General features: G+C 43.3%; 1 protein-coding gene and 1 long non-coding RNA gene across 2 annotated transcripts in view; one reads left to right on the forward strand and one right to left on the reverse strand.

Moving 5' to 3' along the window:
- Positions 1-24,486, forward strand: part of LOC142018497 (uncharacterized) — a 40,482-nt gene extending 15,996 nt beyond the window's left edge. The window contains exons 2-5 of the long non-coding RNA XR_012646835.1: positions 14,609-14,712; positions 18,110-18,256; positions 23,456-23,615; positions 24,298-24,486. This is a non-coding gene — a long non-coding RNA (uncharacterized LOC142018497). The remainder of the gene's footprint in view (positions 1-14,608; positions 14,713-18,109; positions 18,257-23,455; positions 23,616-24,297) is intronic.
- The window catches only part of NCEH1 (neutral cholesterol ester hydrolase 1), a 28,751-nt gene continuing 9,129 nt past the window's right edge, over positions 5,896-25,517 (reverse strand). Inside the window, exons 2-5 of the mRNA XM_075004382.1 lie at positions 21,985-22,213; positions 19,639-19,708; positions 13,107-13,278; positions 5,896-11,062 (exon numbers count right to left, since the gene is read on the reverse strand). Of these exons, the coding sequence (XP_074860483.1) occupies positions 10,445-11,062; positions 13,107-13,278; positions 19,639-19,708; positions 21,985-22,213 (1,089 nt within the window). The 3' untranslated portion in view covers positions 5,896-10,444. The remainder of the gene's footprint in view (positions 11,063-13,106; positions 13,279-19,638; positions 19,709-21,984; positions 22,214-25,517) is intronic.

Consider the following 25,517-nt stretch of genomic DNA (forward strand, 5'->3'; position numbering starts at 1 on the left):
TCCTCCCCGGTCTGGCGAACTTCCTCATTCAGGACCAGTCTGGTCCTGAGGGTGCCGGACCAGGAAGGTCCAACCTGTCTTTTTTGAAACAGGTCTACATTAACATATGCAAGGGAACTTTTTGCACACACCAGCAGGGTCCATGCTGGACAACCAGTGTGCAACATGCTAGTGCACATGAGAATTCATACCTCTTAGTGCATCACATAGACAAGGCATCTGTTAATAAAGTTACTTCAGATCAGTATTACTGTAACAGGAAGACTTGGCTCCATATACAGTTAATTTCTTTTGTGATTATTGTTGTTAATATTGGATAACTAGGAACTTAATTAGTAATGTATTATTCCCATTCTAGACTATTGATTTCCTGCTTGCATTTCACCCCCTTCAACAGTGCACCTAAACTGACCACTTTCGCCGTGTGGATCCTGTCTTTGATCTTGTCTCCTCCAGGCATATTAGAGATAAATCCACAGAAGTCTGTGGAACAACCCTGCTCTGCTTCCGATTATACAAGCTGAGCTGGGTGACCCGGCATCCATGCAGTGTGGCATGGGAATGTGGGAAAATATGCAAGAACATAGGGAGCCCTTCAAGACATCAGTGCAATTCAGGAGGTTGACTGCTCCTGTCCACACTAGATGACCAAACCATATTTTAAACATGCTGGTACCATGATGCAATCAAATCTTGCAACATGGTACCCCTGTAACATAGATGAGATATGAGTGAAGTGGGAGGTAGGAAAAAGCGTATATTGAAGCCATCAGATCCATGCAGGTTTCTTCAGATAGCTCCAATGGCTTTCTGCAGAGATGAACTGATTGATTTTCACTGGCTGTAATGGAAATCTGCTTATCATTTCTGCTTAATGAACTCCTTAATTAATCTATTCTGTGTGTGAAGAACCTAATCATCCCAGACAGCAGATGGACAAGGAGACAATGTCACTTTAGTTTGCAGTCAACAAATGTTTTAAATACCCCAGCCCTCATTGACAGCTACTGTCTGATTTAACTGTAAAACTACAGCATCACCTGCTGTACACAGGACTGTCGTGTAGGCCAAATACATTTTACAAAGGACTGAGCTGCCAAATTTGACTCTTGCTCTTGCAACCAGTTCTAGGTCCTGCCTATAATACAGAACAAACAAGTACCTAATAATCAGTGGTGCAGACAACTGCTGCAGGTCCTGTGGCAAGGTGGAAGAGGGTCTTGGTTCTGTGCCCCAGAAGGGGTGGGGCTAAGGGCAGTCAGCTCTCCATGCTGCCTGGTCTGTGACATGGGGACCTTCCCCACACTCCTTCACAGCCACACGCGGAAAGAGCAGCGCTACTGTGGCATATGGAAGTAGCTGTGGTCATGGCCAGACCTCCAGGCCCTTTTGACATGCCAGGCCATGGGTTAACTGGCCCTTTGTCACTTCTTCCACCACCCCACACCACCATTGGCAGGAGCCCAGATGTTCCTGGACCCCTGGGAGTTGGGTGGCAGGAGGACCAGTGGTCAGAAGACTGGCTGGGGCCAAGAGTTTGACTGGGACTGGTGACAGTGGGGCCATGGCCAGGAGTCCAGCCAAGGCTGGAGGGGGGTGGGCAGCCTGAGTGGTGGGGGGGCCAGCTGCAGGGTTGGCAGTGTGGCTGGCCAGGGATGGAAGCAAAGCTAGTTGGGGGGGTCCTGTGGCCAGAGCTGGGGGTGGGTGGCAGCTGGGGTCGGGAGTGGATCTGGAACTGGCAACTCCCTCGGTCGGTACTGGGCAGGTCCTCAGAGTGCTGGATCAGGGAGATCCAATCTGTACTAGCCAGACCACTGGACTAGGATTGAGGCAATTTGTGTCCTAGTCCTCACTCTGCTTCTGGGTGACTTTGGGCAAGTCACTTCTCCTTTCTCTCCTTTAATTTCCCCATCTGTAAAATGGGGGCAATGTACCTGGTGTCGTTGTGAGCTACTGATGAAAAGTACTGTCTAAGACAGGGGTGGGAAACATATGGCCTGCAGGCTGGGTGTGGGCCACAGTTTGCTTGGCTCTGGCCTGAAAGGCTTGGAGCAGGGGCACAAGCCAGCGCCAGTGCTCCAGCCACATGAGTGGCCCCATGGCTAGAGCACTAATGCTAGCTGGCTCATGCCACTGCAGAACAGGGGGAGCCTGAGCCTCAAGGGCCCGATCCAGGCAAGCTGGGGGCCAGATCCAGCCTGCAGGCTCTGGCAAGTGGGGGAGAAGCAGGTGTGTGTGTGATACAGGGAAGCACTCCATGCAGGCATCATTCCCCCTGTTGCTCCCACTGCCTAAACCATGGCCAATGGGGGAGGTGTTGGGGGGGCAGTTCCAATCGGGTAACATCCCTGCAACATGCACAGTTGCACAAAGCCCCTTTCCTCCACCCCAAGCTGCACCAGGTAGGAGCATGGGCCCCCATCGTCTGCCCTCCCTTCCAAACTCCCATACGCGGCACCCTTCACGCACTCCCACACCCTTCCTCCCAGACCCCTCACCTGCTTCTGCACCCCTCCTTCCAGACCCCACATCTCCAGCCCAGCCCACTCCTGCATGCTATCGCCCACCCAGAGCCTGCAACCCAAGCTCTCACCCACAGCCCACATCTCCACCCCACTCCCTGGGAGGCCCCCCCCATACACTAAACCCCTTGTTATTGTCCCCACTCCAGAGCCTAGAGGGGCCCTACAAAAATCTACCAGTGCCAGTCTCTTTAGGCCCTCGGGTGGAGCTTGGTGAGGTGAATTTATTCCTACTTCTCAGCTGGGGGCCACAGGAGTGCACTGCTGGTTTGGGCCATCCCTCTGCAATAAAGGAAGGGAACCAGGCAAGGATGCCTGCAGCAAACAAAAGTGAAGCTCAGACCCATGCACCTCCCCTGCCAAGAGGTCTACAAGGTCAGAATCCAAACAGACTTCAGCTAACTCATCTGGAAAAGAATCCTTCTCTATGCAAGTCACAGCAGGGCCGTGCAGCTCTCACAGCACAAAGACAAACGGCCAAGCAGCACGAGGTCCACTGGCGCATTTGTGAGTTGGGGAAGCAGACCTACTCTGAACCCATCTGCTTATTTATAATCCCGTTCCTGTGAGCACAATCGTGTTGTAGTTCCAGTGTCTTTTTAACCCCCACCTTTTCTTCTCTCCAAGCAGATCCAGAGATGTACTGGGTCACAGTTTGCTTTCCAGTGTGCCCTCTGCTGGCAGTTCCTTGAACTTGGTTTTTTAAAAATTCAGTTGGTGATCCCAGGCTTTTAAAGAGGGACCAAGTTGAGGCGCCCACACACACACACACATCAGAAGGGAGCCAGCTGAGCCCCTGGCACACAGGAGAGTACAGCACCCCTCCCCCGCCCACACAGAAGAGGGGACAGGGAATGAAGCCCAGGGCAAGCACACAGTGGGGATGGGCAGGCAACCAAGGTGCCCATTCTGCACCCTGCTGCTCTCTGGAAGGGGCTAGAAGGCGGGCAGTCAACTCCCAGAGCAGCAGCCCTGGCCAGATCAAGTGGTAAGGCTTGCGCTGACATCAGAGGTTTCGAAGCTGCATATTGTGAGCTGCCTGCTGTGAGCTGATGCAGCTGCAGCCCCTTATGCACATGCAGCACATGTGGCTTCATATGGGTGCCCAAAAATTTGGTGCCCAAATTTTCAGATGCCCTACACAGCTGCATATTTTCCATCTTCTTAACAATGGCCCTGGACATAATCTAGGTCAGATTCTTCGTGCCGTATTTGGCTCCTGCTGCTTTAACGACGTGTGTATTTTTTTTTTCATATATAATTTTGTGTCTTATCCCTACACATTTCCTTCTTTATAAACCCCACATGAATGGTGTTCTGTGACAGTGTGGGGGTGGGAAGGGGCTGGAAGAGGTGACAAAATAGTATAGCAGGACACTTCTAAAGTACAGTAAACCTTTAATTGAATGGACCCCAATTTAATGGACTTTGGAAATAATGGCTGCTGTCCCTCAGCCCCCCCCCCCCCCCCCAGTAAATGCTGGTGACTCACCAGAGCCCCCACTGCTGGGGCTGGAGGAGGGAAACTTAGTTTTCCCAGGAGTGCTCACCCTTTGGTGGGTGATGAGTGGATTGTGGCAGGCGAGCTCAGAGGCTCTGCTCTGTAAACAGCACAAAGAGCCAACTGCCAAGCTGTTTCCTGAGCCCATTGCGTTCCTCCTGGGTGTCAGATGGCGCACTCCCAAGTGCACTTTCAGAGTGCCTACAGTCCTGCAGATTCAGATTTAAAAGACTTCCGACATTAAGGGACTCCCCCCACCCCATTAGTCTGCTAAATCAGTGTTTACTGTAATGCCATCAAAACCCTTAAAAAAACATCAGCTTTAAAAGGGAAAGAGAGTCCAGGGGTTCAGAACTATAAAGGAACTATACAAACCCTTACCATAAATAAAATTGCCCTCCTTTAGTGAAAACATCTCTAGTGCAGAACATGGCACAAAGGTGCCAGGGTCAAGTATCGCTCAACCAGCTCAGATGCAATTGACATGTATCATCTGATGGAACAGAAATCAAGGACGACAGGGTCATTAGAGCAGAACATTTTTCATAGACTCAAGGTTTCCTGACATGACAGCAAATAGTCTGGCTGTGACTCAGCATTTCTGAAGCAACCTTGTGACCTTTGAGATGGTCTCATTCCATTGACTTCTTTTAAGTGAAAACATGACACAAATTCAAGTCAGCGTGTCACTCCACTGTTAAAAACCAACATTTTTTCACCCTTAGGGCATGGGTGAGTGAAAATGCCTAACCACAATGGACTAATTCTTGGAGGTATTTTAGGCACTGTGTGGCTGAGCATTGCAACACTTAATCCATGGCGGGGGGCGGGGTAGTGCCTAATTAGGTGGTCATTCAAACATGTTCAGAATACCTGCCAGTTCAGTACTTCTAGAAATGGTGCAGGCTTACCTCTGCTAGTATGACCTTTCAGACTTGGCATGTATCAGGGCATGGAGGAGCGTGCTCTTCCGAAATGGCATCCCTCCCACCAGTGAGACTGGTCAAAAACCATCCAGTTTTCTCTTCAAATGGACAAGGGACAAGCCATTTTTTAAAATGACTGTCTGGTTTCAAACCAGACAAATGGTCTGCCTACACTGAGTGAAGCCTCAATATTGAGTATGGCACCTAGGCTTCCCATACAAGGCACAGGGAGCGTTAGCTGTCTAAGAGAATGATTCCTCAAGCCAGGGAAGTGAGCTGTGTAATCTAGCTATCAGTGAAATGCATAGACAGGGCAGGAACAAGAGAAGAGTCTAACACCTCTCCTGCTGCAGGCACCTATGTCTCATCTTCCCATGACTGAGGATCCTCAGCTGTGAAACCCTATTTTGGAATTAAGGTGTGGACCTGGTTTGGGTGTATGGATAGCCCATGGCTGATGCCTCTGTCACACTTTCTCTTCATTTTGCTATGCATGTGCAGGTACTTTACCATCGTCCCACCACATTCAGCCTTTCTGTTGCAGGGACTGGTGGGTAACAGGTATTGGGACCACTCAGAGCAGGCCTACACGATCTGGCTTTGCTGGTGAAATAGGTGTTTACTCTTTCCAGTTTGCAAAGCTTGCATCATTGCTTCAGTCTACAGCTTGAGATCGCGCTCTGAGTAGTTTGGTAATTGTTGGGCAGCATCAACACTTACAAAGTTTTGTGAATATTGACCAGCAAAACCTTATGTAGTTAGGTGGCAGCTGAGAAGTGATTTTTCTGAAAACGTGAATGATATCTACATGACTTAAGCACCTTCTGAGGCAACTAGGCACCTAAATACTTTTGTGGCTCTGGCTCATCCTGTATTGCACTATGTCATTAGGAATGGTTTTTGCTCAATATGACCATGAAAATAATGCACAACAACTACATTTTGATGTATTTATTGGTCACTTGTGTATCACACTTACATCACACCTGTAAATCAAATCTTACGAGCTCTGTTCCCCTGCCATGGGAAAGAAGCAGACACTGGTCATGCATAAGATATCACATGCATCCACACCAAAGAACTTCTGGTTCTTGAACACCTTCACAAATACAAGAATGCATACCCAACTGGGCTTTAGCTATATTGTGTTACTTGCAGGCTTTAGCAGTATAAAGGATTTTAACCAAGTTAGCCCACTATTTTCTCATCAGTGTTTTTAGCAATGCAAGTCAGACAGTCTTGGTGACCTTTATAGTAAATGGTGGGGGAAGGGGATACAAAAAAGGGCAAAACACTAACTTGGAAAACCAAGTGTAGAACAATACTGGGCTATTAGTTAAAGGAAAAATCCTAATAATTTAAAAGCCACAATGGCCCCTTCTAGACTTGTTAGGAAAATGGTCCACCTAGGCAGCAGATCTAAGTTCTAGACTTCTAAGGGCTTGTTTATACTTACCAGAAGATTGATGCATTGTGGTTGATCTCCTGGAGGGCAATTTTGCACATCTGGTGAAAACACAGCAAAAATCAACCTCTCTGGGTTCAGTCATCTCCACGCTATCGCACTGATTGAGGGGTGACACCACGAGACTAAAGAGGCTTGGACTTCATTAGGAAAGTAAGTTGATTCTGATATGTCGAGTCTAGCTACACACACAATTCTAGCTACGGTGTATCTGAAATCAACTTATTTCCCTAGTACAGACTAACCTAAGTAACTGTGATTTTTGGGTGATCAACTTGAAACACCTGAAGAGGGCACTAAGTTTCAGGAAGTACTTTGCACTCACCCTCTGGAAAGTGGTTTCTTTTAACACATTTGTACTTAGATATCCAAAAATCCCTAATCATCTTTTAAATAAATTGCCTATAGTCTATGTTAAACCACTATTAGTATAGCTTTCCTGGGTAGTGAAAGCAGGACCTTAACTATTAATGGTTCTGTTAGGTGAACATCTGTTTGGTTTCCCAGTGAACAGTTAAGTCCAAGATTGGTGCTTTCATGGTCACCAAAAAGTTCATCTCCCACTCTGGGTGATGAGACTAATCTGAGTTGGGAAAAGAAGCTACCTAGTATTGGTCTATTTTATCAAAAACTCGGCAGGTTACTTAGCATTATTTCGAAAAAGATAAATATACGTAGATAAATATAAACATTCAAACTATGCAGGTTTAAGTCAATATCTGTACAAGGTAACAATGTGCTACGAGCCCCAACTTCCATTGAAATGAATAAGGGTTGAAGGAGCCCGATATTTCCCAGGATCTAGGCCTGTCCGAGTGCACATCTTCAGAAAAACTGTTGAGTCACTGGAGTAAATTAACATATTGCAACACATGTTTACCTTAAACTCTTGCTGGCAAGAATCAGATTTGCTTCTCAGTGCATATTTGGACCACATTGTACTCTCAGCTGAGTTAGACTGGTCTCAGTGCAGTTACTCTAACTCAGATGAGAATATAACTTGTGAATGTCGATCATGGGAACAAGGTGTGCAAACTAGATCAAGGAGGCAAGAAGTAGAAATGTAAAAGGAGAGCAAACCTATGGCTGTCTTCAGGGCTGATGTGAAATTTCTGGAAAGTGTCTTGTGCTGCTATACTCAATGAACTTTTCCACAGCTGGAAACCTAATTTCTTCTAGCCTGATTAGAGGACTCATTACAGTATCACATACTTGTTGCTTAACTGCAGGGTAAAACTTCTTCACATACTTTAATATGAGAAGCTGCTCCTGGTGTTCCTCCTTCATACAGAAATCAAGTACAAAAAAGGCTCTATTTTAAAATGGTCCATAATAAATTGTCAAAAACCAGGAAGATAAATTTGCAGAGCATTGTAAACTGGAAAGCAACCAAAGAAGTAAGTTGCCTTGATCCAGGGGCATGCGTTCCATGAACCAAGCTAATGAAGTACAGAATAAAATACAGAGTCTGAGGAATGGGAAAGTTTAAGAGAGTTGCTTGTAGTATCTCAGTGCTTCATAAATTCAGAACTGTTGCTCTTCAACTCCCTTGTGAAATATGACTCCCACTCTTTCAGGAAAATGAACTGAGGGCTCAAAGATGAAGCAAGTCACTCAAAATCAGTCCCAGAGGTCAGAACTAAACTCAAGTATCCTAAGTTAAGCATTAGACTTGGGTCACAAGATCATCACTCTTTCTGCCTCAGTTTAGAAGTTCCTGGCTTTTTTTTATTTTTCTACAGCTTATGTTCAACAACAAAAAACAATAAACATTACGCAAAACACACACTTTTATAAGTAGTTTCCATGTGTTAAAACTTCAGTTCTGGTCTGTCTAATTTAGAGAGGAGCTCACGATGCAAAGCTTGATTCTCCAATAGCTTAGGCTGTACATATCTGGTATTTTGGTTCCACCATGAATAAGAGAAGATCCAGCTGCATAATTCCATCTGAATCTGGACTTTAGGCTCAAGCTCATCACTAGTGACTTTGCTTGCTACATGGGTGGAGCTTCCTCCAAAAAGCATGAAAGACAATGAACTGGAAACTACAAGCACAGAAGACACTCAGCAAAACACAACTGTTAATGTTAAATACGAACATTAGTGCAAATCACACAGAGAGCTTTTTATTTTTCAGTATTTTCATGTTTTTTCTAATATGACCGTAAAAGCTGAAATTTTAAAGGCAGGAACAGTCACATTGTTTCGCCAAAAATGTAACTTAAAAGCTGTAAATTTGATCATGGAATCTCCATTTGCTGGACTTTTCATTGGTTCTGCATATAAGCTTGCACACTGCTTTGTCCATGTGTAAGATCCATGTCAATTAAAGTCAAAAGAAGGGACCTTAGCATACTGTGTTCATTTTTATAGTATTTGTAGAACTGTGCTGATTTTCAAAAAAGGACTAGATTTTAAAATGGTTATATGTTTGGGGGAAACTGCTTACCGGGCATCCTATAAAATGCCTCAAAATGGGAACTATTTTATTTTAAAAAAGTTATACATCTCTGTGCCTAAAAACCAGCCCCTAAATCCATATTTAAGTACTTAAATAAGTGGCCTGATTTTCAAAGCTGATGATCATCACAGATTCTCTTGACTTCAGTGGGATTTGTAAATGCTCAGCACCTTTAAAAATTCGGCTACCCTTATTTAAGTGCCTAAAAATAGAAAACTTAAAAACTTAAAATTGTGGCCCTGGTGCCTAATGTTATGCATAGAAACATGAAGTCTGAGGAACAATGATTTTCTTGCTTAGAACTTCTCAATGGTCATTCACCATGGACGTAAATGATGTAGCATCTGAATCTAAAACTGGTTAGTTTTTAAATGGAGCAACAAGTTTGGAAAGAGAATATCTCTTAGGCGTCCAACTTGGATAGGTGAAATAAGCTTTTGAGTCACACAGAGCTGCTCGTCGTGTCTGGGAAGAATACTCCAAGCACCACAACAATGTAAATTCATTACTTAATCAGATATTAAAAATCATGGACTGAAAAGATTTATGGCCCATTACAACAATCTGTAACCCATTAGTCCTCTCTGTTTGTTCTATGGCTGCAGAGGTGTAAAATGGGCCACTCTATCTTGAATGGTCCCTTAGCATATGTGTTTTTCATATGTAGTTAGCAATCTCTTCCACCTTGCATTTAGCTGTGATGCTGGGGCTGTGTCTACACTAGCTCCCAGCTTCGAAGGGACCATGGTAAGTAGGGTGTTGGTGCATATGCAGCACTTCATTAAGCTAATTCTCCCCAGCGGCAACTTCGAAGAGGAGTAAAGGGACTTTGAAGTGGCCCAGGCACTTAAAGTACCTGCAGGTAAGCCATGGCTACATGCAAGCCAGAACTTTGAAGTTTGCCACTTGGAAGTTGCCATGGGGGAGAATTAGCTTAATGAAGTGCTGCATATGCACCGCAACACTTCATTAGTAATCTTCCGACACGCTACTTACCATGCTCCTTTCGAAGTTGGGAGCTAGTGTAGACACAGCCTGGGAGTGCATTTCCCAGGCCTGAAGAAGAGCTCTGTGTGGCTCAATAGCTTGTCTCCCTTGCCAACAGAAATTGGTCCAACAAAAGACATTACCTCACCCAACCTGTCTGTCTAATATCTTGGGACTGACACGGCTAGAGCTACACTGCATAAGATAATATTTAACAACTGTTTAGAAATTTGATATGTTGGACAAACAAACAAACAGTACAATATCACCTTAAAGTCTAACTGGTTTATTTATTAGGTAATGAGCTTTCATGGGTAAGACCCACTTCTTACCCACAAAAGCTCATTACCTAATAAACAAATCTGTTAGTCTTTAAGGTGCTACAGGACGGCTTGTTTTTTATGGCTAATCAACTACTAACCAAGTTGTTAGCAGTATGGTACTTCTAGCAACAGAAGCTCTATGACACAATCTTGAACAATGAAGTTACGTAACAAAAAAGTACACATACTTTTGTTGTTTTTGAAGCAGTGAGCTTTAGACTGATCACTCTGAGCCTCCTAAAGAGGACTCGCTTTCTTCACAGGTTCTCAGCAAGCCACTTTATGTAGCTATGTCTGGTCCGATGTCCTGAAGAGAAATTGGTAGGCCAAATAGTAAAGATCATGCAGCCATGAAAGCAGTCATCAAAGTGATCATGTGTGACCTCCACACCTGCGTTCTCCAGCCGTTTGGCATACATTACTCCATCATCTCTCAGGACGTCATTCTCGCAAGTCAGGATGTAGGTCTTAGGTTGAAGCTGGAAAATTTCTTTTTCTGCTAGCAACGGAGCTGCACGCGTGTCAAGTAGGGCAGGTAGTTCCCGGATGATTTCAGCTTTCCCTGTGGGTTGTATCACAGGTTTGTAATTCTTTCTGAATGCTGAAGGCAGGAGAGAAGTCCAGTTCAGATGTCTTCTGAAAGAAACAGCCTGGCTTATGTCAAGGGAAGTGTGGTTGTTGACCAGCATTGAGGGGGCAAAGTCATAGCTACCATTGAAATAGTCTATCCAAAACTTCACCATGACAAAGCGAGGAAGAACAGGCATGTCAGTGTTCTGCTGGTATGAAGGGGTGTTAAAATCCAATGCTTGAAGGACTGGATAGATTAGAGCCTGCAGCTTCAGTTTGTTGGTCACTTTGTCATCCAGACTAAGCTGTAGGAAAGATACAGGATGGAATCCAGATTATAAAAAATAATGGTCATTGCTTATGCTGTGCCTGATCCTGTATAACTGGCTCAGTTGAAAGGAGTTACAGTTCATCTCCTCAAGAGGAGAGATGGTGCCCTTTTGCATTTCATGGATAAATGCTCTGATGATGTAACTCCACAGCAGAGAATTCTGCTCTTAGTCTAGAATCTTATCAGTCTAGACGTGATTCTGTTCTCCCCTGTACTGCTTTTGCACTAGGGAGCTCAGCAGAGTCATAGCTGTAACCATTGTAAGTGAGAATAAGGCCAGGTCCACACTAGCAAGCTTACAGAAGCACAGCTGTACTATCGACATAAACAAACCACCTCCATGAGCAGCAATAGCTATGCTGACACAGCACAGTGCACATTACCACTAGCAAACAGAAGTGGTAGTCAGCCCTCCTCCAGAGCTCACCATCAGTGCTGTGTTGTTTCCACAGGAAGAAGTGGGTGGCAATGGAAAAGGAGAGGGAGTGGAGTGGCATGGGGGGGAAGAGTGCAAGGCATGGTGGAGCATGGGCAGTGTAGGGCCAGGGCACGTGGCTAGTGTGCCCCCAGCCCCAGAATCCCCACACTAGTCACCTCTGCTGGCAAAATTTGTGTCACTCAGGGGAGTGTAAATTTCATGGGTACAAGTAACCTAATATGCCAGCAAAAGCGGTAGTCTAGATCAGGGGTGTGCAAAGTGTTAGGGGGCTGGTCCCATTGGCGGGGTGACATTTAATAAAGGGGGCGCAGCACGATTAGCTCCTGGGTCTCAGGCTCATCCATCTCTTTAAAAATGCTGCAATATATTCCTGTTTTTATGTATGTGTAGTCACAGTTATATACCGCTTGATGAAATTTTTACATTCTACACACATTTTCTTACATGTGCTGAAAGTTTTTTTTTTTTATATATGAACATAACTGAAATTTCCATTGGTTTGGATTACATTAGACAGGTTAGTGGGGGGCGGGGATCTTGCTAATTGCAGGAATGAAAATGGGGCCCAATGAAAAAAGTTTGCTCACCGCTGGTGTACATAGTGACTATGATTTGCTATTTCCAAAAAAGGCATGCTGTCCTGCATCTTAGTCCTAAAGAACTAACTGACTCTCATTAATGGTTAATCAATAGTAATTGACTCTTATTAAGGCCTCAAGCTGTCTTAGAAATTCCAGCCAGATCAAATTCAGACTAAATTTATATTAGAAATACATAAGGGCAAATGGATTTTCTTTACAACTTGATTCTAACTCTTATGCCAAATTGTTTTTTTGTGGGGGAAAAATGCCATTTAATTAAAACAGATGCAACCATTTCCAAAGACTAGCAGCTGCAAAAATTGCATATTCACTAAATAGGGACCTAAATTTGTGAATTAAGCATTTATGTGCCCCATTAACCACTTATGCAGGCAAGTAGAGGATTCACTAACACAATGTGTAAAAGTTGAACCGCTCTCATCCAACACCCTCCAGACTTGACTGGTACTGGATGAGAGAATTCGAAGGACCACGGGAAGTCAATATTTTTAGCACATTATCAACACTTCCACTGCTTACTGGGCTCTTTGAAGACATTTGGGGTAAATTACAGCCAAATAACAGCACAGAACACTGAGAGCTAGGACTGGTGGCTGTAAACTAACTTTATGGGACCACAGAAAACTTGGCCACACCCATGATAAGTGGTTATCCAGCTAATTAAAATCATACCGGATTATGGAGTTTGCTGGACAAGAGAGTTGCAGATTAGAGAGGTCCAACTTGTAATTAAACTGCACCTTTAAAATCTGGTCCATAACAACTTGTAAAAGCAGTAAGTCATTCTAGTGCTGCATGATTCAGAAATAATTGACACAGCAAACTTAAGTAAAATGTTTAGCACCTGGCTTTTACTGTGTACCACTACCATTCTGTCTACAAAGCTCGTCCCTCACTTTGTGACAGTGCATCTGTCTATTCAGTTATACTCCTGGAATGTGTGTTGTTGTGTGATAGATACAGACAGTGGACATTACCTGCTGGCACACAGCAGCAGCCAAATTTCCTCCGGCGCTGTCACCAGAAATTGCAATGCGACTTGGGTCAACTGAGTATTTAGCTAGGATGTCAGATTGCAGAAAATATTTTGTTGCACGTAAAGTATCATAAAATTGCTCAGGGAAATGAACATCTGGTACCAGCCTGTACCTACAAAAGAAGAAAGAGGCTTACACAGGACAATCATTATACACAGAAAATGTATCTTTCTAGCAGGATTATAGTAGTATCATGTGGATAGAGCAATGCAAAGTAACTTAGTTTAAACAGTATGGCTGAAATATGAAATATTTAACACTTAGTATTTTATGGCCTATGTGTTACTACAATTCTGATTGCGAAAAAGTGATTCTAACCCACTGAATATGAATAAATTAGAAAACTGTTTAATAGGAGTTTTATGTCATCTCCCAACAGAGGGCCTGAAAATGTGAGAAATCATCAATTAACGTTTTTATCACAGCACCCATTAAAAAGTAGGTGGTATTGTCTGCTGGGTACAGAGGCTGAATAGCATTCTTAGCCCACATGGATGAGCATAAGTCATGTATCCCTAATGGAATAAGGATATGAAATCAAACTTACAGAGTTCCCTGGGCCCTGCATTTATAGTTGATGGACACTAAAGTGAAAATATTTAACACTGCTATGGCACATGCTACATGAATTGAATGAGTCTGTTCTGGTCTGGCTATGGTCTGAAGAAGTGGGTCTGTCCCATGAAAGCTCACCTAATAAATTATTTTGCTAGTCTTTAAAGTGCTACTTGACTGCTTTTTGTTTTGAATTGAATGTGGGACAAGAATAACACGACCACCTAGCTCTTGGACAGAGATTTTCATAAAAAGAACTCAGAAAGTACTTTATGAAGGATGTCTGTATCTCAATTCTCATTTTACTGTTGGGGAAACTGAGGCATAAAGGCATTCAGCAGGCCACTGACTGAGTTGAGAATAGCACTCAGCTCTCCAGAATCCCAGTACAATGTTGTATCTGCTAGGCTTCCTTGGTCTTCAAAAAACAGTGGGAAATGAATAATTTTTGGTCATTACTTAAACCTTTGGGGATCTCAGACTCTCTCTTGAGTGGTGTAAACTGCCCTGACCCAAACTGACATTTTCGAGTGGGAGGAGATTTTTGATGAATCAAGCTGAAAAGCTGATAGCTTTTTGAGATACTGAAGAACTTTCTCAGAACAGGAAATAACTTGTTATCCTTAAACTGAAATGTTTCAGCTTCATTTAATAGAATCATAGAAATGTAGAACTGCCAAGGTCCTCGAGATATCAAGTCCACTTCTCTGTACTGAGGCAGATTAAGTATATCATTCATGACTGGTATTTGTCCATCCTGTTTTTAAAAACCTCCAGTGATGGAGATTTCACAACTTCCCTTGCCATCAGCCTATCAGAGGCAATAGAAAACTCACACTTCTCTCTTGTCTTCACAGCACAAGAATTTGGTTTCTTTTATTTTCCAGGTTAGGACCGGCCATTCTGAGCAGTTTGCAGCTGAGGCAGAAGTCAACATTTGTTCTCTCCCAGTTTCTGAGCCAAACTGGAATGGTAGTATTATGTGCAACAGGTCTGTAAGTCAAACTTGCACCAGTTGGCAGGGATGTAATATAAATGTGGCTACCGGCTGGAAATATAATGTTTCCTGACAACATTTTTGACCTACAGAAAAAAACTGTCAACTCCTCCACTCAGGAAGCTAACATGATAGCCTTGGTCTTGGTTTTCTAAAGTTGTGACTGTTACAGAAAACATGTTCAGAAAGATACTCTTAATTACTCAGCCTTTTGTTCTCTCCTCCCTAAGTGATCTAAAAATCTCATGGACCCTGCAAACTTGGTTTTGTTCCTGGAGTAGTTTCTGGATGACATCTGCAGCAGGATGCTGCATGGAAGCCTCATCACCCTCAAAACGGAGGCACCAAGGGTTCTGGTTGGTGGGTAGATGTGGGGATGTGACAGCACGTTCTCTGTTGTGGAATTAATTTGAGGCTTGCAAGTCAGGCAGAGTCTTCTGACAATGCTTTTTCCATGGCAAGTCCCATTTCCGTCAGATTGGCAGCTAATTAAAAAGCACCTTCACAAGTTGCTCCCTTGTTTGTCATGCCAGTCTGGCTGAAGCAACACATGCCCTAGTGTCAGATAGAAATACCAAGTTGTTATGTACAGGTTGAACCTCTCTTGTCCAGCACCCTCAAGACCTGACCAGTGCTGGACAAGAGAATTTGCCAGACCATGGGAGGTCAATATTTTCTAGCACATTACTAACACTTTCGCTGCTTACCGGGCTCTTAGAAGACATTTAGGGGTAAATTACAGCTAAATAAATCTTTATCTATATCTATATAATGTACTGCAACAGTTGCCTAGTAATATCTATATCCTAGGCACACCAGAACACTGAGAGCCAGGACTGGTGGCCATAAACAAACTTGGCCACACCCATGATAAATGGTTGTTTGGCTAACAAAAATCATGCCGGATTACAAATGTTGCTGGACGAGAGTGTTTCTTATTAGAGAGGTTCAACCTGTAGTGCTTTTCATCAGTAAATCTCTAAGTGGTTTACTAAAGTCAGTAGCATTTCCCTCATCTTAAAGGTAGGAAAACGGAGGCACAAATGATGCAACTTACCCATGGTCACCCAGCAGGCTAGTAGCACAACCCTACACAGAATCCAGATATCCATAGTTCCAGCCTGTTGCCCTATCCACCAGGCCACACAACTTCAGTAGGCTGTTTCTGCAGTGCTTATGCTCTTAAACCTTATACAGCTTAAGCTGCGTCTACACGTGCACGCTACTTCGAAGTAGCGGCAGTAACTTCGAAATAGCGCCCGTCACGTCTACACGTGTTGGGCGCTATTTCGAAGTTGAAATCGACGTTAGGCGGCGAGACGTCGAAGTCGCTAACCCCATGAGGGGATGGGAATAGCGCCCTACTTCGACGTTCAACATCGAAGTAGGGACGTGTAGACGATCCGCGTCCCGCAACATCGAAATAGCGGGGTCCTCCATGGCGGCCATCAGCTGGGGGGTTGAGAGATACTCTCTCTCCAGCCCTTGCGGGGCTCTGTGGTCACCGTGGGCAGCAGCCCTTAGCCCAGGGCTTCTGGCTGCTGCTGCTGCAGCTGGGGGTCCGTGCTGCATATACAGGGTCTGCAACTAGTTGTTGGCTCTGTGTATCTTGCACTGTTTAATGAAAGTGTGTCTGGGAGGGGCCCTTTAAGGGAGCGACTTGCTGTTGAGTCCGCCCCGTGACCCTGTCTGCAGCTGTGCCTGGCTCCCTTATTTCGATGTGTGCTACTTTGGCGTGTAGACGTTCCCTCGCTGTGCCTATTTCGATGTTGGGCTGAGCAACGTCGAAGTTGAACATCGACGTTGCCAGCCCTGGAGGACGTGTAGACGTTATTCATCGAAATAGCCTATTTCGATGTCGCAACATCGAAATAAGCTATTTCGAAGTTGGGTGCACGTGTAGACGTAGCCTTAGTATGCAAAGGTGTGTTGTTAGCATGTTAGCTAACAAGTGCTCTACCAGCTCAGCATACATTAAGAGGCAGTATGTCTTGTCTACACTAGTTAACACTTGCTAATTACACCCTTTTAGAGTCTGGTCTAGACATGGTCTTAGCTTTGAGGTGACTTAGAATACAACAGCTGTATCTGCTCGTTGACTTGATCTTACTTATCTTGCCCTGTGGAATTTATTGAATATAATATGGTTGATTGACTAACACTTTTAAATGCTATCTCCAGGATGAGAATTGATTCACCCTGAAGCACATACCTTTAGATAAAACCCATATGGGCCATATTCCTATATTCAACTGGCTGACTGCTCTGCATCCAGCAGTAATTATATATGCAAAATAAATTTCAGGCATAATATTGAGATAAATAAGAAGCTTTCAGAGTCTTAAAAGGATTCAGACTTTAGAAAGCAATCTGAACTCCCTGTGCAACTTGATAACAGATTGGGTTTGCAACATTCAAGTGAGAAGATGTGCAATTAAACTAATGAGAAATCAAATTAGATTGCACTGCATACAAATGGCTTGATTGACGGAGTGGAATGGTTGGGTAGAGAAAACAAACAGTTCACCAAAACTGGCAGAATCTTAAATAAGAAAAGGAATAATAAGGGAGCTTTCAATATTGTGATAGCCACTTGTCTGCAATGGTTAACATCTTGTTTATTTCTTTTTTGTGTTTTTTAAAGAAGAACATAAAAAAGAAGCTGGAAAAAACTACCCTTACATTATATTGCAATGCATATTGTACTAGTAAAATCAATTCTGCATAATGACTGTATAATCAGCTCATGAGAATTGTTAAATAATCTAATTAATTCAGTCACTGGCCCTCCTCTTCTGTCAACTTTAATATTTTCATTTACAAAAGAAAAGTGCTTAATGCAACCTCTTCTGATTTATTAGTGTGTCCCATTAATGTATCCAGTTGTTAAACTTATCCAGTTGTTAAACTGAGGGGCTTTCATAAGGCAAAGAGAAGGCCCAGATTCTCCACTGTCTTCCAGCTTGTGTAGTGATTTGCACTCATGCAAAGTGTGTGGCACAGTTATCAGGTGAGCCACATACTTGCACACTCACTTCTATAGTTGTGTTTCATACAATAACCCTCAGGGAAGGCTCTGCCATCATGCTATTTTATTATGTTTGATCCCAGAAGAACCTGCTGGGAAGAAACCTAACCACTGTGAACACACTTTTTGTGTTAGTTTTCTTTATAATTCTCGAGTTGCATACATTTTGCCCTTAGATACTTGCCTTTTTTTAATCTAGTCTTCCTTTCAACATCTGCTCAGTTCCTTATATTCTCTCCCACATTCTTCCATCTCCAAGCTATTCCCTTTCACTCTGCACTGTTTTTCCACCAGCTCAAATAGGCTGTTAAAATGGTTAACCAGTTTAAATGCTAATACTTAACTGTTATCTGTTTAACTTAGGTCCTACTGCTTGGCTTTCTGCGGGTGTGGGGTCCAGCCATAGACATGAGATCCTGCTGCCCAGTCTGCCACCCCCTCTGCTGCCAGGGCTGCTCTGGCCAGCATGGCTAGTCACTGGTGGAGTTCACCAGCAAGGCCAATTAACTGGTAAGCCTCATGCTTAACATCCCTATGCTCAGACACCCCAGTTTCCCATGGAACATTCTGACAGTAACTTTTCAGACTATGTGCTTTAGTGGTTTTGAGCATATAATTTTCATTTTACCTCCATTTGTTGGGATTGTTCTCCTTCACCTTTAACCAATGACTCAAATCCATTCTGGACAGAAGTTATAATGGTTGTTGATTTCAGGCAAGTCCAAATGTTGAATGTCTTAAGTTTGGAGGCTTTTTTCAGGCTAACCCAGTCTGCACTCAGAAAAGTCTATGTTCATTGCATACTTGATCTCCCAGTATGGCTGTATCATAATCTGGTTCTTTGCCTTACTGCCAGGGAACCTCCATGTGCGGAGAGAAAAAGACTAATGCCTATGTTAGAAGCATAATTTGAGAAGAGCAGATCTTGATGTCAGAAATCAACACATGCAGACTTACCTACTTTGCACACATTTACATAGAGATGGCAGTAACCTTGAGAAAGTTACACTGCAGAAGGAATGTGGGAGGGTCTTGTAGGGGGATGGCAAATGAGGAAATTAATTGTGTGCAGCAGATCACAATAAGGTCAATGAAGTTAGAGATGGACTGTGGAGGCTTCCAACAATTCTGTTCTGATTTCACTAGTATTTAGAAATGGATAGATTTATTTACTTCAAGTATTCAGGTGAGGTTAGATCAATGTAGCAAGAGTCTGTGTTTGTGCAAGAGAGGAAACAACAGGAAGTAGTCTCCACTGCATATTTTGGCTAAGCAGTAGTGCTAAAAAATCTGCTGCCAATTGAAGTTCTAGACCATGCCTTAATACAACTTAAATATCAGTTTCTAAAAGGACCAGAAATACCCTTAGTTCAAATCTGCCTCACAAATCTCAACCTCCTGCTGGGAAGCCCAGTGACAGTGACCACACTGAGATAACAGTCCCATCCACCAACTGGAGAGACTAAGGGACAGGTATTTCTCCCTTCCTTCAGAGTGTGCAGAGGAATGTGTGTGTATGGACAGTGAATCAGCGTTTTGATGGTGATCTCGATCCTGTAAGCACTGATGCATCTGAATTACTGACTCATCCCAGTAAATGCACAGTGTTTAATAGGACTGTGTTAGCAAGGTAGTGGCTTTTTGGTTCCAGTTAAAGTGGTTCCCCTTACTCCCTTTCTACTATGGACTTTTAAATGTCCTTTACTTTTGAGGGTGCTGTTATCTCTTATAGTTAGAAGACTATTCTGATACCATTTTAAGTCACTATCACTGAGAAGCTCAAAGAGATCAAGTCCTGCTAAACATACTTTTAAATGAAAACCTTTTAAACAAGTCACAATGACAAGGAAAAAAACCAACTAAATCATGTTAAGATTTTGCTGATTACTCACTCAATTGAAACGATTACAGCATTCAGAGATTCTGCCATGATCCTGCAGAGATTATTATAGAAGCTTGTTCCTAGAAAGAAGAGGACCAACTCTTAGTGTAAGACAGTCAGTTTTCCTAATAGGCATATTGTACGCTGCTCTACATATCCTAAGACATATAATAAGAAAAACAGCAAGCAGTTATATTCAATCATGTTAAAAATTGAACTTTATAATAGTTACTAATGACTATTAACAAATCTTCACGCAAATGTAAACAAATTGAATGGAATGGGTATATAATAGTAGTAGATACCATGACCTGGTGGATAGTTTGCATCTTAGCTCTTGGTGCTCCTTCTTCCAGGCTTTGCAATCATCTTGTTGCATGACTTTGAGCAAGTCGCTTCACCTCTCTGCTTCAGTGTCACTTACTACTATCTAACCACATCAGGCTGCTCTATTAATTACTGTCTAGGGAATGCTGATTTTGTGCAAGCCACTGTACAGGTGGTTATTTATTTTGCACAGCGGACTTGCAATTTCAAGTTTCTACTCAAGGTAGTTGTACTATTAAAGTCAATGGGATTGCTCACCTGAGTCAGGGCAGGTGGTTCAAAGCCATTCTATTCATCAGGGTGCTCATTTTCTCTAATTCTATGTCCCTTAGTTAGTGAATAGGTATTTCATGGTGTTGTAGAATATAACTATATATTGAACATCTCTTCAAAGTACACAGTCTTGAGATTTAATATTTAGTAGTAATATTTCTGCCACTGATTTGTGCATCTCAAACTGCAATAATATGTTTAGAGTTATACGTTACGCCTCCTGGGTCCAGTGGAAAAGGGATTTTGCCAGCGGAGGTGAATGTCCCCTGGTCCTTGACCACTCCCACTGGCCTGCCACAGTGTGCTCCCCAGCCTGCTCAGGGCTCCTGGGGGATGCTGGCTCCCTGGCTCTACACAGGGGTGCTGGGGGATTCAGTCTCCTGCCCCAGCCCTGCTGCCTCTTGCGGAACTGCTGAGAGGCCAGTGTGGCATACCCTCCTGCCCTGGTCCTCTGGTCCAGCAGTATCCCTTGTCCTCCCCAGTGAGGGATGTTGCCAGACCAGAGAATGCGGGTTTTCAGAGGTTCAACCTGTGGTGACCTGGGTGAAGCACAGTAACTCCAAAGCACATATTCTGCCCCAGGAGAGTGGTACGTCAGTTACTACAGAACCAGGGCAGCTGACCAAGTTCTAGAAAGCATCACTAACAACTATCTTTGGCAGGTCTTCATGAAAGGGCTAATTAGGAGAACTCTTGTTCCGGTCCTAGTGTTCTATGATTGTATGAACTCAGAGGGGGTAGCTGTATTCATCTGTGAAATTTTCAGTGGGTACCATTACCAATTATGGGCCAAATGTGGTTAAGCGACTTAGGCACACATATCCAACTGAAAGTCAAAGGCACATCTGGCAATTCCACCCACAATCTCTCTTCTCACTACAAGTATCACAGGATTGAGAAGAAAGGCAGAATCTGCACCTTTCAACATAAAATTTGCTGTATATTCTTTTAGAAAGTCGTGGCACACAGAAGATGAAGAAGGCCTGGCCTTCAATACACTCCAGCCACAAAGATCTTTGGACACCCACAGAGAGTATTTGCAGCCATGTGCTGATAATGTATACACTTGTTTTAAGTGTCAGGATTCCTTTTCCTTCCTTATGGTGAGAGCTGAGACAGGCAGAGTTTATCTACCCTGGCAGGTTACTGTGCCGAAACATTTTCACTCAGAAAGTTTCAGTGCAGTAACTTGCCAACGTGGATGGCCTCCCAGAACTGGGAGCTGAACTTCTTGTAAAGGAAGTTTTCCAGAGCCCTCTCCCAGTGCTGGAGCTGCAACTGCACTGTTGCATTATAAAGCAAGTATAGACAGTGACTTAAGCTACGTCTGCTCTAGCTTGGAAGGTTGACTGGCTCAGGGTCGATCTTCCAGGGTTCAATTTCGCACATCTAGTCTGGACACATGAAATTGACCTCTCAGGGGTCACAGTCCTGTCAGCCTTGCTCAGTATGGACTACCAAGTAAAGTGAGCGCAGATAGGTCAATTCTAGCTATGCAATTGCCACAGGTAGAATTGTGTATCTGCAGTCAACTTAGTTTGCCTAGTGTAGCCATCGCCGTAGGGTATAGATCTTAATGCTGCAAGTGCAAACAAAGCCTTAAGGTAGTACCAGGGTTCTAGTGCACTTTAGGTTCCGACATGTCTCGAAGAGCAAAATTCTCAGACTTTTGGGTGAGAAAACAGCTTTTGATTACAGCGAACCTGCCATGATCAGACAATACCATAATCCACTCTAATGAATGGCAGACACATACTTGCACTGGCCAAAGCCCATCCTCCTCCATGGATGTAAATGACACTGCGCTTTAGTGTTTCTTCTTGCTTTGGAGAAGGTTCAAACACTCTGACTTCCACTCCATCAAAAAGGGCATCTGTTATTTTAATGTGTTCAGAGGATGGGGGCTCCAGCTTGTCAAAAGTACCAATGACGTAATTCAGAACTCGCAGGTGATGGCTGAGTCTTAGACAGTGAACCAGGTTGCACTAGGGAGAAAAGGGTTGAGGGGAGGGAGAGAAATAATTTGTTACTCACAGGCTTAGCCTAATATGTTGCATTAAACCTCCTTGTGGTTTTCTTCAAAAGACAGTACTTGCAACTGGACAGGCAACAAAACTCAACACCTAAGAGGTAATGATATCAAAGCTTTTCAAAGTTATAAGGTAACAAAACTGTGCCCCAATAGGAATTCTCAGGACACGTCAGCACTGCAAGTACAGACCCGTGGAAGTGAGTCTTAGAGGCTTGTTTTGTTTTAGATAGTAATTGAGCTGTTGGTGCTTCTACTGGAGGCTGAGCCTTGAAACTCAGTGAAGGAGGCAGGTCTTTGAACTGGGGCCCAGCCTGAGCATTTATGCTGCTATTTTCACGTCCCTGAGTGTGAGGGCCAAGTCAGCTGACCCTGATGCTGAGATTTGCAGTCCCTCATTTTTGCTCTTCAGTAGACACATACCCTCAGTTCTCTTAATATATATATTGAAAAAATAAAGCACCATGAGCACTTGAAAGATAAAGATGGCAGTGGGTCAGAACTCAGATGTTCCTACCTGAAAAGCACAGGTCAATTGAAAAAGGAACGGGTAACACCATAACAGTGGCTCTCAATCTTTCCAGACTATTATACCCTCTTCACAAGTCTGATTTCTCTTGCATATCTGCAAGTTACTCTTCACTTAAACTACTTGCTCACTAAATCATCCCTAAAAATACTTAGTGTCACAGCACACTATTATTGAAAAATTGCTTACTTTCCCTTTTTTACCCTATAATTATAAAATAGATATATATTTTTAATTATAAAATAGATTAACTGGTATATAAATATTCTATTTACATTTCAGTGTGTAGTACGGAGGTGGACAAATACTGACCTGCAGGTCAGAACCAGTCAACCGGGGTAGTCCCTGGCAGGCCCCCACCTCTATATTTACCTGTTTCTCTACAGGTATTGAGCGATTGCAGCTCTCGTTGGCTGCAGATCGCTGTTCGCAGATAGTGGGAGTGTCAGGAAGTGCCACTTCCCACCTCTCCCATTGGCCATGGCCAACAATAGCTGCGATCACCCAATACCTGCAGAGTTGTAGGTAACTATAATGTCAGGCTGCCACTTTTTTATTGCCCACCCCTCATGTAGTATATACAGCAGTATAAAAAAGTCGATGTCTGTATGAAATTTTAGCTTGTACTGACTTTGCTAGTGCTTTTTATGTATCCTGTTGTAAAACTAGGCAAATATCTAGATGGATTTATGGACCCCTGGAAGCCCACAGCATATCCCCAGTATTACATGTACATGTACCCATGGCTGAGAAATTCTACCACAGGACCCCGAGAACTGCTGGACTGTGTTGATTTCTTCCACTAGAGAGCAGTCAAACCCATATACAGGTATCATTTTGTTCTATCATTGCCGTTAATATCTGATTTTTTTCATAGTGTATTGTGAAAGTTTAGGCATAAAATACCAAAACCACAAACTTTTCTACACTTCTAGTGAAAATATGAGCCCTAAAGTTACAAATGTGTCAGAAGTGATCTTTTACTTGGTGAGCAGAGCATGAATAAAATTTTCAAAGTGACTTAGAAGCCTAAGGGCTTGTCTGTTCATAAAAATTTTACACCTATACAGATGCAATTGCAGCAGTTAACACATACCCACAGCGTGGATGTCGTCATACTGGTATAAAGATCTTTTATACTGGTTTAGCTAATCCTGTAGGGTAGGGGAATAAGCTTTGCTGATACAAGACCAGTAAGACTGCATCCACAATATGGGTGGTACTGGTATAATTTAAAAAAAAAACAAAAACAAAAACACTAAAATATTCACTTCCCCTTGCCTCCAAACAACATAATATACCAGATTAAAAACTAGGTAGAGAGCATATTTTGTTGGGGAAAAGAAAAACCAAACATTACTTCTGAACCTAAATTCCAATGGGTTTTAATACTAGTGAGTGTTAATCTTTTGCTGCATTTCTATTAAGTTTGAAGGATGTGTATTTCATTGGTGGTTAACAGAAAAACAGGCATTTTTATTTACTAAATCTCTGTACTTTTATTTTCTAAGGTTACTTTCCAGTGGTGAGCCTGGGGGCATGTTACTGCAGACTGCTGTACAAAAGCTTTTGGAGGAGAGACAGTTGAACAAAAGCACACTGTTCCCATAAACACAGACGTAAAGCCTGGAAGCAGGGCCCATCTTTTTGTTCTGTGCTTGTTCAGCACCTAGCACAAGGAGGTCGTTGTCCATGACCAGGACTCCTCAACGCTGTGGCAATATAAATAAAATTTCAGAGCAATCCAATTGAAAATAGGATTTGTTGCATGACTGTAGATCCTTGCAGCAGTGATTTTATTTCTTTGGGGCCAAAAACTTAATCTCCCATCTGTGGCACTTCACAAAATCAATATTCAGTACACAGACAAGGTATTAACATTAATCCAGCCGCTATACAAGACGCCCCTAAGCCACCTTCTCTACATGTGCCTGTGGAACCGGGAGGGCTTTGAAGTATGCCTAGTTTTACAAATCCCACTTCAATGGACCAAAGGGGGTAATCCATTTCCGAAGCTGAGCAGTGCTGGCAATAGATGACCTCCCAGCAGCCTGTTTAAACTGTGTCAGTCTCACGCACTGTGAAAAAAAGTGGCTTCTCAGGAAGCCAGGTTCCAAAATGTTTATGGTTTGATCGACTGAACACCAGTGTGCTATGTTTATAAAAGATATCTTCCAATAAAAAGAATACAAAAAGTATCAATTCAGCCACTGGAAATGCTGAAGGAAAAAGACAGTTTGTATCTTTGAAATTCAGATCATGCTGTTCTCAGCTGTTCCTCCCTTTGGAAAATTCAATTCAAGGTTGAATGCTGGAGAGTTTCTCTCATACACATTATATGAGGGGGAAGGTGAGCCAGTGTGAATCAAAAGAACTACGCCAAGCTTCCAAGAAGTTCAGTAAATTTATGTAACATATTTACCCCCTTAGCTGCAGTGACTTCAGTGGAGCTGCACTGATTTACACCCACTGTGGTCTGACTCTTTATGGTCTTGTGCTGGTTCAGAGAGGTTACACTTCAGCTAAGCAAATTTTGTGAAACAGCTTTTCTGCCTGAACTATGTCGTCCAACAACCAGAACTTTCAGAGAACTTTCTAGTTTTTCCCAGATGGTTCATTTTATCTCACACTCTCTCTGGATAGGGAGCCCCTGGTGCTCCATGTTTAGGGCATGTCCCTGTTTGGTTTCATAGAAAAAAGTGTACTGCAAATCTGCAGCTGCCTGGAGTCC

Source organism: Carettochelys insculpta, chromosome 10 (genome assembly GCF_033958435.1).
Source record: "Carettochelys insculpta isolate YL-2023 chromosome 10, ASM3395843v1, whole genome shotgun sequence".
Taxonomy (NCBI): Eukaryota; Metazoa; Chordata; order Testudines; family Carettochelyidae; genus Carettochelys; species Carettochelys insculpta.